At 41.3% G+C, this 12687-nt stretch overlaps 1 protein-coding gene across 1 annotated transcript in view; it reads left to right on the top strand.

The window, feature by feature from the left end:
* The window catches only part of ulk1b (unc-51 like autophagy activating kinase 1), a 30413-nt gene that overhangs the window by 5426 nt on the left and 12300 nt on the right, over positions 1-12687 (top strand). Inside the window, exons 4-9 of the mRNA XM_080755753.1 lie at positions 2850-2882; positions 4871-4907; positions 6644-6817; positions 8788-8861; positions 9072-9173; positions 12241-12299. Coding sequence (XP_080611879.1) covers positions 2850-2882; positions 4871-4907; positions 6644-6817; positions 8788-8861; positions 9072-9173; positions 12241-12299 — 479 coding nt within the window. The remainder of the gene's footprint in view (positions 1-2849; positions 2883-4870; positions 4908-6643; positions 6818-8787; positions 8862-9071; positions 9174-12240; positions 12300-12687) is intronic.

The raw sequence follows: 12687 nt of genomic DNA, 5'->3' as shown, positions 1-12687 counted from the left end.
GTCCAAAAATGAACAAGCTGTCTCTGCGATATTGTCAGGGAGGTGTCTCTGTATAGTTTACAACCGTCAGTCACTCATATTTCATAGTCTGTTTCTAGCGAAAATGTAACAAATTCAGTAACATTAGCGTTTTCTCACACTCAGTTGATTCTTCATATCCATATGAGTGAAACGGCCGGGATGACATGTTTATTGTTCAAACACAGTTCTTATATGAGGCGATCTAAAATCCCCCTATGGGGATTACAATGCAAATAAAAAGTACATGAACCTGTGGACTTTCTCCCTCTACCGATATTGGCATCAGACTTCGGTGGTCTATATGCGATGACAGGAGTTGTTGTATTCCTTCCTCTCTTCCTTCTTCCTTCCTTCTTCAGTTTAAATCCCACCCATGGATGTTTTTAGTCTTACCAACTGCAAGCCCAGTTGTTGGGGTCATTTGTCAGTTATAAAAGTTGTGAGGGTCGTTTGTCCATTTCCTCACTGAGACCTGCTAAGGAGTAGTGCAATACAAAACAGTTTGTCACTACAATTACTGTAACAATTACTGTAAAACTGGTTCACATTATTTAATATGCACACACACAGGCATAGGATTGGGAGCTAACATAATTCATGTAATTTGCTGCTAATAGCTATGAAGTTCAATATAAATCAAAGACTTCTGACGTCAGATTGTAACATGCTTAGTTAAAACAGCTCCACCAACAGCTATTAGTGTATTTGCGAACGCAGTGATTGCGAACGCAGTGAGCACTTACTATGAGACCTAGCAGATCATGTCTGTCTGTCTGTCTGTCTGTCCGTGTGTCACACTTTTGTGCCCATATATGGAGCTGCTTTGGGGACTCCTTATATGGTTATGGCTGAGTCATGGTGACATGACTGTGATGGCGTGGTCCAACTTGTTCCCATATATGGAGCTGCTTTGGGGACTCCTTATATAAATCTTAAAAAAACCCTTGCTTTCAGTGAAAAACGCATTATTTTAGGATTGGTTGTGCACTGAAAATTGTAGATCTGCAAGCTTGCAGATTTGCTATTTTTGGAGCACCACCACTACAGGACAGGCATAAATGAAGCATAAGAGCTAGCCTTATCACGTGTTGTGAGCTTGTAGATCGGTTATTTCTGGCACGGAAACCGTATATAAATTAAAGCATAAGAGCCTATTTTTGTTCCTGAGAGCACAGTTTACTCTAAATAAAAAATGACATAACAATAATTCAACTTTAGAAAAAAAGAGGACCACACTTGAAACAGTTCCAGCTCTTTCCTCGAACATTTGTTTTGTGATCCTAGCTAATCGGATGTACTGTGTGGATACATCATCCACAGGGGTGATGGGAATAGATTACTGCGTGGCAGCCCTGTCAAAACACTTACTCTGAGACCACCACAGTAAAATCCTCAGTGTTGTTCATGTTAACTCTTGCATGTGTAAAATTGCCCCCAAAATGAACGGGTCCATTTTTACACTCCGATACGTTCAGACACTTGTCACTATATGACGGATGTGACATGCTAAAAAGTTGAGGTGACTTCAAATTTGTTTTGTGCCCCAATGACGCGGTGAAGTGTCCGTCAATCAAATGTTTTAGTTTAGCGACTAGTACTATACACGGTGAAGACTGCTGTAAGACTGTAGCAGAGGAAACGTTGCCAATGGAAACCAGATGGCTGATCCTGGTTGAAAATGGCTGGTTGGTTGGCTGGTTGCTGCCCATCCTTGCCAAAGCGGGTCTCATAGAAACAACCCCCAAACTGCTGACTCAGCTGCATTAGGCACAGAGCTCTGGTCTCTGATTGGTTGTTTTAAAGACAACAATGAGATGAATACGGAGGCCCAGATCACGGTCATCTGTTACCATGTGATAAGAGGGCTTTTTCAAGTGGGCTGCACCAAGTCTTGTTTTTCTAAGGCTTCTGCTGCTGCTGACAGGTTATTTGAAAGAGGGACACGAGTAGGTCAGAGTATGGCGTGGTGGGAGTTGAGGGTTGTATTTAATCCCCTGAGTGTTTCCAAAGCAAAACACAGCCATGTTATTAACTCATGAAGCCCAGCGTCGTCCTTATTCTGGGCATGTGTGTGATGTAATATTAGGTGAACGTTCGGCGATCTACAAGTTCACAACACATTGATGCATTGTGTAGATTGAGATTGTAGATATGTTTGTAGATTGGCTATTTTCAGCAAAATGGAGAGGACCATGTGTAGACCCTGGTCAGTGCTGTTGCTGTATATATACTACTGTATGGTTTAAGTAGTTAGTGGAAGAATCTCCACTGAGTTATTTTTGTTTGTTGTGAAAAAAATTAGTTTAGGGCATGATTTGATCCTCACCAACTTTGCTGGACTACAGTTACATGTGGTCTGGGATAAATGATGGCCACCAAACCAGTTTTTTTGTTTTATAAAAATGAGACAAGTATTTATTTTTCATCCCAGTGAATAGCGGTCACTATCATCATTTGAATATCTGGACACTTAAACAGCTTCTTGTCATCCGTTTGATTTGATATGTTAATCAGTATTATGTTATATAATATAGCCTATAATATAGCGATGGCGTGATTCCTTCACTTTTACCAAAATAATATAATTATGTATAAAATATTTCTACATTGACCAAAATATGATGGTCTGCCTTTGTCTCTCCCTTGACTTGTCCAATCATTGCTGCTGCTGTGATTGGCCCATAGCATAATTATGTTCCTTTTTATTGATTTATCATGAATACTAGCCAACTATGAAGAACCATGGACATGTAAGGTATTTTGGCATGAACATTAATATTGGCTCCTTTTTGTATTCTGTCACTGACGTGTTAATTTCTGCCCTCCAGGAAACTGCCAGCTCAGTGTACCTGGTAATGGAGGTACGTTTGGTGTGATGTTCATCTCTGTTTGCTTAATGCTGATGTATTGGTTCACACTGACAGGGGATGCTCTATAATTAGCCTTGTCCTCAGGCAGTCTGGCTACAGGTTGGGAAATAACTACCAGACAAATCCTGCAAACGTTTGACTATGGCCGTTAAGTTTAATTAGTAACTACTTGACTGATCATTTTGCCAGGTAGTCACCCAGCCCTCCTTTAAATAGGTTATTGTCTCCACCAGGCCTAAGGCATGGGGACAGTATGTTTTGCACTGTGTGTGTGTGTGTGTGTGTGTGTGTGTGTGTGTGTGTGTGTGTGTGTGTGTGTGTGTGTGTGTGTGTGTGTGTGTGTGTGTGTGTGTGTGTGTGTGTGTGTGTGTGTGTGTGTGTGTGTGTGTGTGTGTGTGTGTGTGTGTGTGTGTGTGTGTGTGTGTGTGTGCGTGCGCGCGCCCGTCCGTCCGTGTACAGCTAATGTCCGGCACCATTGGCCCGGCCGATGCCAAACTGTGCACACACACTCCCTGAATGCCAACAACGAACCTCTGCCCCGATTTTCCCGCAACAGCCTGTTATAGCGCCACCATGAGGCCGATTTTTGCAAAACATATATTACTCGGTATACAGTATACACTATCTCTATACTAGTCATGTGATCAACACGGACCTGTCCACTTCCCCATATTCCATCCCCATTGGCTAAGATTTTCTTCCAAAGTTTGCAGCATTGGTCAGTTTTGAACAAAATGCCTCAAATCATGAACGCAGAGTGCAATTTGAGGAATATTCTGCATGCACATTCCCACTAGTCCGAGGAACAAATGCTACTTGGAGGTGCTATAACTGACCCATTCGTGTTTTTACCTATGACTTGCATTTTTTACATCTGCTCTTCACAGTGCCAACAGGAGGCCGATTTATATAAAACATTTTACAGTTTTTAAAACTTCAGATTTGATCCAAATCTCATTCTTTCTTTCTTTCTTTCCAATATCAAATTAATAATTAAATCACTGGGCTGTTTATAAAAATGACTGCCCTACCTGGAAACCATGAAAAGTTGGAAGGAACCATTCCACACACAGGTCACACAGTGGAGTGACCTTTTTTTTAACAATGTATAGTACAGAGTTGTGTCTCCCCAGTGCCAACCATCTGGCAATACGATGATCAGATAATTAATCCAAACTTGATTACCTCAAAGTAGCTTTTATGTCATCTGTTCAGGGAGCCATGATTACGTTTCAAGCACATACCTTTTGAGACTCATGAAAAGGGGGTCTTTAATCTCTTTGTTTTTGCGTTGCATAAAGTGGACCTAAATATGTTTTTCTCCAGAAGAAGAAAAGAGATTAGTTAAATTAGGAAAGGGCATTGTAGATATGAAAGGAAATATGAAAAATAGTGTACTTCACACCAGATGGCACTGGCTAACAATAATGGTTGGACTAATCATTAGTCCAACCATTATTGTTAGCCACTAATGCCTTGCTCCAAGTCTAAGAAAGGACAAATCCATTCAGCTCACAAACTCCCAGATCGGGGGCGTTAACTATCAATTAACTAACTAAGCCAGAAGTATGTTCATTTTTAAACTGTGTTATGTAGCTGTAATTAGCTATAATGTGACTAGAAACATCTGATACGTTTTCTATGTCTTCTTCCTTACGTTTCTTACCATCCACCTTACTTGAAACGGAAATGAGGGTTGGGGTCTGTTATCAAAGCATCGCCCATGATGTTCAAAAGAATTCATTCATATTAATGAAAATGCAACAACAGAACTCCAACCTAAATGCAATCCTTTGAACTGCTTAATTTATTAGTCACTTCAGACGGAGACTGTTGTTAGATAATGCAAGCCCTCGTGTTGCTTCAGTTATTCAGCCTTACTGCATTATTATTAGCCTCACTGGCAGAGCTATTGTTCCATAAATGTATTCCTTTTGATGTATCTCTCTCTCTCTCTCTCTCTCTCTCCCCAATTTTAGTATTGCAATGGTGGGGACCTGGCAGACTATTTACACTGTAAGTAGAACATTTTATCAGATTGACAGCACTGGCTGTCAAACAGGCGTGTGTGTGTGTGTGTGTGTGTGTGTGTGTGTGTATTGATGTCAAGATGTCATGCTTGCAGGCCAAAGGGGCGATACGATATGACAAGTTGCGATAGCAATCACTCTGCCATGAAACTTGTACATTGGTCCAAACAAGTATCCAACTAACTCTAAAAACCAGTGGGAAATTGTTCAAGACAGGAGTGCCACTGACCATCATTTCAAATATCATTCAAAATGAAAAGCTGCTCAGGGGGATTTGGAGTTGAATGCATTGATATCCAGAGAGTAATTTAGTCTTTAAGACAGAATCTCAGCATGACAGTGTTGCAGCCTTAAGTTTTTCTGAAGTTAAACTGGACGTCTTCAGTACATGAAAGGAAATTGAATGATTGGACATGGCAGTCGGGATGTTCTAGTACATGAAAGGGAATGGAATGATTTAACGGTGTCTAATGAGGGGTGTGGGCTCCAAGCCTCCAACCAAGCAGGACGTGGTGAGTATTTGGGCTGACTGCAGTCTGCGAGCCATTCTGGCTCACATAGCTTTAACTTCCTTAACCCTGAAACGAGACACACAGCACCCAGGTTTCCTCCTTTACAGTTTTCAGCTGTAAACAGTGTTGACTAAATTAAGGGTTTTTTATTGATTACGTTAGCTCGCTTTCTTCGCCAACGTATCCATCCGCCTCAATGTAAATAGATTTACAAAAATGCATTAATCTTTTCCCAGATTTCGTTTTTGGTCTAAACAAGCTTTAGTCAACGGCCGATGATCGCGTTTACATAGTGTGATCGTGGTTACATCCCTCTCGGATCCCGTGGGCTGGCAGTGGCGGAAGAATGAATGAATTAATACCTGGTAGTGAAAACAGCTCAGGTAGTTTTCTTTTCTTTTTTTTATTGTTTATTTTATTTGGAAAGAGCAGTACAAACCAGTATAAAATACACATTTCTTAAACAGAAAAGTATTTAGTGCATTTCCTAAGTTTTTTCCCCCTTTTCCCTCCCTCCCCCTCAGGTAGTTTTCAATTAGCTGTGAGCCTACTGCTTCCTATTGCTGTAAAAAGCTCACTTTGAAACTCAAGTGTGGCGTTGCTATGAATGGAGAGGGCGAGGGTGTGTGCTTTGTTAATCCTGCAGGGGAAATTCTGTTTCAGCTTCACTCAGCTGATGGCTGCTTAGAGATGGTCATGATTAGTGCTTGGGCTGTTAAGTATCTTGCTCAGGGGCACATAGACATGGGTGGACCGGGAGGTGAACTCGTCACCTTCTAATTACCAGATGGCGTCTCAGAGGCGAAATGAACACATTGTGACACGGCAGGCCACAACAGTCTTTAAGCTACACCGTACCGTACTGCACCTGCTCTGCATGAAGGTGATTTTTGAGAGAAGACAGCAGGAGAAAGGATGGGTGAACAGAGGGAGAAGAAGAAGTTCACACATTTTTTCCTCTTGGGTCATGGTGAAATATTTGGAAACGAAATGACTGTTTTTCTAGGTTTATTTGACTCCAGACATACTGTACAGAAAGTAAAGTAAAAGTAAACCTCTACTCCTCATTTGCATACAGTGGATTTGAAAATACAATTAATTACATATTACAGTTGCAAAGCTTGTTAAGCTGTCAACTATCCTATCAACCTGTCCTATCTCAACTACGCACTGCTGCAATCACTTAAGTGCATGTACTGTTCTTCTACAGCCAAAGGCACCCTGAGTGAGGACACCATTCGGGTTTTCCTACAACAGATTGCGGGGGCCATGAAAGTCCTACATGGCAAAGGCATCATCCACAGAGACCTTAAACCACAAAACATCCTGCTGTCCTACCCCCCGGGTCGCAAGTCCCATTCGGCCAACACCTGCATCAAGATAGGTATGTTGTGTGTGTGTGTGTGTATTGTGTGTGTGTGTGTGTGTGTGTGTGTGTGTGTGTGTGTGTGTGTGTGTGTGGTGTGTGTGTGTGTGTGTGTGTGTGTGTGTACTTAATTGAACCAGTAAAAGCCATATTGAGACTAAAGTCTATTTCACAAGTGTAAACAGGCCAAGAGAAGAGGCAAATAATGTTACACAGCTGTGCCAGTAACAACAAATACAAAACAATAACGGTGACAAACATATATAACATTCGTAACACAGGTACCCACTACCTAAGAAGCTTGAGGAGAAACGGGAACGTCTAATAAAGTGACCAATAAAATGCTAATATAAATACTAAGCAACGGAATTTGCTAATAAACTAATAAAAAAGCTAGAGAAACAACATTTGCTATACTTCAAAGCAGATGCAGTAACTGGGAAGTGTGCTCATGGCAATCCTTTTAACTTTTTAAAGCAAAAGCCAGTTTGAGTCTTGTCTGTAGGTCGTTCCTAGACCAGGGTCAAAAAACGCAAAGCTTTTTTCCCCCAGCCTGCCTCAGATTTGGTTGCGGTCATAGTGTAGCCAAGCATAATGGCTAAGCTAACCGTTGAACTTAATGGATCTCGTCTCAGGGAAACGTATATCCGTGTAACAGCACTTGATTATGGTTACACATATTACACCTGGGTGTAATATGTTTATTCTTAACACTTTGCTTCTGGGTTCAAGAGGGTTTAAATTTATCATCACAATATTATTTTAATTTGTCTTTCACCAGGTTTTTGTCGTGGTGTGAAGTTGTTGAATAAAAGTGGAAACACTTTGAATTGACATCACTTTTACGGTTATCAAGCATCTTTTTTCTTAGTTTAAAATTCACGATTCACAAGTCACAAACAATGCTACAAATACATGGGTATACTGTCTGAGTTACAAATGGTGATCTTTGCGTAAATGTTGAAGTGTAGACAGAGAGATGGCACTAAGAGCTGTTTGGAAGTGGAAGTGTGTATGCCCTTTATGTTTTTCCACGGTGGGAATTGGCTGGCCTCAGTCATGATCACAGCAGTGTGTTATAAGCCTCATGTCTCTGTCGAAACCTGTCCCCACACACACCTTTACATGTACACAGAAGAATGATGAGAAGGCTGGGTTGTGTTTTAGTTACTTAGCACTTTGTATTGCTTAGTTTGTTGTGTGTTTGTGTCTTTTATAAACTCATTATTTAAGGTATGGTTTTCAGGTGTGTAGGGCTACTCTGTCGTAGTAAATTAAACGCTTAAACAGATTCAGCACAGAAGCCTTGTGGTCACATACATATTTGTGGATTCTTAGCAGATTAAATCCCACTCATATGGCAATTTTTTTTTAATGTTTTTTGTGGCTTTCACTTTATTTTATATTTTGTATGGAGGGACAGACAGTAGGCTGACAGGAAATGGGGCACACTGCCAGACTGGATTACCAGCCAAGGTGCCTGGACCACTGAGCCACGGCCCAGGCCCTCATATGGCCTCTGGATTGCACTTTGTTTGGCCGTTCTGTTTTCATCCACTATAATGAGTTCATAGACCTCACACAGAAAAGTCATGGAAATGTCAATTAATCTGTATGAGAGCATAGCTGTGTCCTCTTTCTCATGGACAATTTTAATTTTCTCTCTCACTGAGACATCCTCCATGTGTCGTATCCCAGGCCTCTCACCTCCTTTTATGTTGTTATCATGAACTTGAACTGTATATTTGGATTTTCTAAATGTTTGTATTGTTGATTATGTTGCACTGTTGTTTAGTCCAGTTGTTTGAGTGTTTAATGGACCACAATGGAAACAAGCTTTTTTCTTTTTGTGCATCATCCATTTGGCGTTTTAAACTCGCTGCATCTGCCTGTACCTCTAAAATGGTTAATGATATATATTCAATCAATATATCTCTCTCTTTCTGTTTATATTTGTCACCTACCACCCGTCCCCCCTCTCTCCTCAGCTGACTTTGGCTTTGCTAGGTATCTCCAGAATAACATGATGGCAGCAACGCTATGTGGGTCCCCCATGTACATGGTGAGTGTGTTTAGCTTATCTTACAGTTTGATCACAATTTCAGCCACCATAATGCATTAGCTATATTACTGAAATAACAACAACACCTATTTCTTAATTGTTTTCTTTCTCCATCCAGGATGCTAAAGAAATGAAAGTGTGCAACAGAATCATGGGTACTTCCAGACATACAATTGAGGGTTGTGTCATTGTCCTTTCTTTTCCATGCAGGCTCCTGAAGTCATCATGTCACAGAACTATGATGCAAAAGCTGACCTGTGGAGCATCGGAACCATTCTGTTTCAGTGTCTGACTGGGAAGGCGCCCTTTCAGGTGAGCAGCACAATGTATCCATGGGGTGTACAGTAGATGATGGTTGAGCAGCACAATGTATCCATGGGATGTACAGTAGATGATGGGTGAGCAGCACAATGTATCCATGGGGTGTACAGTAGATGATGGTTGAGCAGCACAATGTATCCATGGGGTGTACAGTAGATGATGGTTGAGCAGCACAATGTATCCATGGGGTGTACAGTAGATGATGGGTGAGCAGCACAATGTATCCATGGGATGTACAGTAGATGATGGTTGAGCAGCACAATGTATCCATGGGATGTACAGTACAGTAGATGATGGGTGAGCAGCACAATGTATCCATGGGGTGTACAGTAGATGGTGGGTGAGCAGCACAATGTATCCATGGGGTGTACAGTAGATGGTGGGTGAGCAGCACAATGTATCCATGGGATGTACAGTAGATGATGGTTGAGCAGCACAATGTATCCATGGGGTGTACAGTAGATGATGGTTGAGCAGCACAATGTATCCATGGGGTGTACAGTAGATGATGGTTGAGCAGCACAATGTATCCATGGGGTGTACAGTAGATGATGGTTGAGCAGCACAATGTATCCATGGGGTGTACAGTAGATGATGGGTGAGCAGCACAATGTATCCATGGGATGTACAGTAGATGATGGTTGAGCAGCACAATGTATCCATGGGATGTACAGTAGATGATGGTTGAGCAGCACAATGTATCCATGGGATGTACAGTAGATGATGGGTGAGCAGCACAATGTATCCATGGGATGTACAGTAGATGATGGGTGAGCAGCACAATGTATCCATGGGATGTACAGTAGATGATGGGTGAGCAGCACAATGTATCCATGGGATGTACAGTAGATGATGGGTGAGCAGCACAATGTATCCATGGGATGTACAGTAGATGATGGGTGAGCAGCACAATGTATCCATGGGATGTACAGTAGATGGTGGGTGAGCAGCACAATGTATCCATGGGATGTACAGTACAGTAGATGATGGGTGAGCAGCACAATGTATCCATGGGGTGTACAGTAGATGATGGTTGAGCAGCACAATGTATCCATGGGATGTACAGTAGATGATGGTTGAGCAGCACAATGTATCCATGGGATGTACAGTAGATGGTGGGTGAGCAGCACAATGTATCCATGGGATGTACAGTAGATGATGGGTGAGCAGCACAATGTATCCATGGGATGTACAGTACAGTAGATGGTGGGTGAGCAGCACAATGTATCCATGGGATGTACAGTACAGTAGATGGTGGGTGAGCAGCACAATGTATCCATGGGATGTACAGTAGATGATGGTTGAGCAGCACAATGTATCCATGGGATGTACAGTAGATGGTGGTTGAGCAGCACAATGTATCCATGGGGTGTACAGTACAGTAGATGGTGGGTGAGCAGCACAATGTATCCATGGGGTGTACAGTAGATGGTGGTTGAGCAGCACAATGTATCCATGGGGTGTACAGTAGATGGTGGTTGAGCAGCACAATGTATCCATGGGGTGTACAGTAGATGGTGGTTGAGCAGCACAATGTATCCATGGGGTGTACAGTAGATGATGGGTGAGCAGCACAATGTATCCATGGGGTGTACAGTAGATGGTGGGTGCGACCAAGTCATACTGTGTGTTTTTTGCTGTGGTGCAGAAAACGGTTATCCTTTTGGACATATGAGGTTTCCACCCGACAGAGACAATATCATTTCATTGGTATTAATCCAGAATGATTTACAGTAAGCAAGTACCAAAAAAAATCTAAGATCATAAGTAAATCAAGAACAGTCTATCCAAAGACAATTATCTGTACATTGAAACTATAAACACTATAGGTCTACTAAATTACATGTTTAGCCTTTGCAAGGTATTAGCTGCTGTTTCACCACTTCATGTGTGTCATTTATGCAAGAGTGGGTTTTAAGTGAACTTTCCCTCAGTGGTAACTTGGTAAGGGAGAGAGAGAGAGAGATAATATCATAGAGATTTGCCCGTGGCGTTGCGTGGGTCTGGTTCAGTGTGTTGTGCCTCAGCCATAACTGACACATGATACTGTAGAGGGGTGGCTAACTCTGTTCATCAGCTGATGTTTGTTTGAAGTTTTTGAAGTTATGTTCCCTTTACATTACATGCATGGCTGGCTCTGTGGCGTGTGCAGCACGGTTTGTGAGACTGTAAACATGAATGCTGAGAGAATGTGTAAATGGTATAAATGACAAGTCGTACTGCTGTGAGCAATATATATTTATTGAAAATGTAGAGGATAATATGATAATAATAAGTTCAAAAGTACATTATTTCCATTGTGGTCCAGCCATACGTTTTGACGTAGTATTCTTATGGACTGGATCGTCTATATTTTAATTGTATAGAATGTATATATAGAAGAAAAAATGAAACAAAAATAAAGAATGAATGTGTTGTCTTGGAATGCAGGAATGTACAGTGTTTAGCAGCCATGCAATGCTTTTCTTCTGGCCCTGTAGTATTCCTTTGAAATGATGACTGTCTCTGATTTACACAGTGACTGTTCTCTGAGATCATGTGGGAGTTCAAAAGCTGGACTGTTTTTCTGTGCTGCTGATATGACTTATACTATGAAACATTAGTTACTGGTAAATGGTGCATTTATATAGTGGCTTTATCCAAAGCGCTTTACATAGATTGTACATTCACCCATTCACGCACACATTCATACATCGATGGAGGAAGAAACCATGCAAGGCACCACCAACCTGCTCATCGGGAGCAATTAGGGGTGCAGTGTCTTGCTCAAGGACACTTCGACACTAACTCTGGCGGAGCCCGGGATTGAACTGGGAACCTTCTGGTTCCCAAGCGGCCACTCTACCTCCTGATCCACTGACTTTTACTTGTAATGGAGTACCAGTTCTACATTGCAGTATTTATACTTTTACTTAAGTAAAACAATTGAGTACTTTTTCCACCACTGCATAATTGTAAGACGATGTATAATGCGTAACTTGTAAAAGAAACATTCACAGACTCGTAACAATGCTCACAAAATCGATATCATGCAACACATTATCTGTCTCTTCTGTAGGCCAGCAGTCCTCAGGACCTTCGGCTGTTCTATGAGAAAAATAAGAATCTCAGCCCCAAGTAAGTATTGTCATCATTTAAATGTGATATTTCTATTAAGACTAGTTTATGCTGTATTCTAAGATGGATATATAAACATTGACAAGGGCTTTGAGGAAAATGTGTTTGCAAAATAAAAATCTATCTGGAAAAATACAACTCAATTATTTGTCAAGTCCTTACTTAAAGCAGTAAAAAATATTTGGCTATTTTGATTTGATTCTGTAGTTGAGCTTTGGTTTCTGCTCTGATAGCCCAGTGTGATCTACTGTGGGAATGAAGCGCATGTGAAAATGTCATTATTGTGGCACATTACTACTACTACTAGGTCCATTTATAGCTCCTTTGAAATGTAGCATCTACAGTAGGTTATTGCAACAATGTAAATGAATGCATCTCTCCTGGATGT

Source organism: Protomyctophum bolini (genome assembly GCF_963924005.1).
Source record: "Protomyctophum bolini genome assembly, chromosome: 22".
Lineage (NCBI taxonomy): Eukaryota > Metazoa > Chordata > Actinopteri > Myctophiformes > Myctophidae > Protomyctophum > Protomyctophum bolini.
Note: the sequence above shows the minus strand (reverse complement) of the source record. Positions and strands in the feature narration are given on the sequence as shown.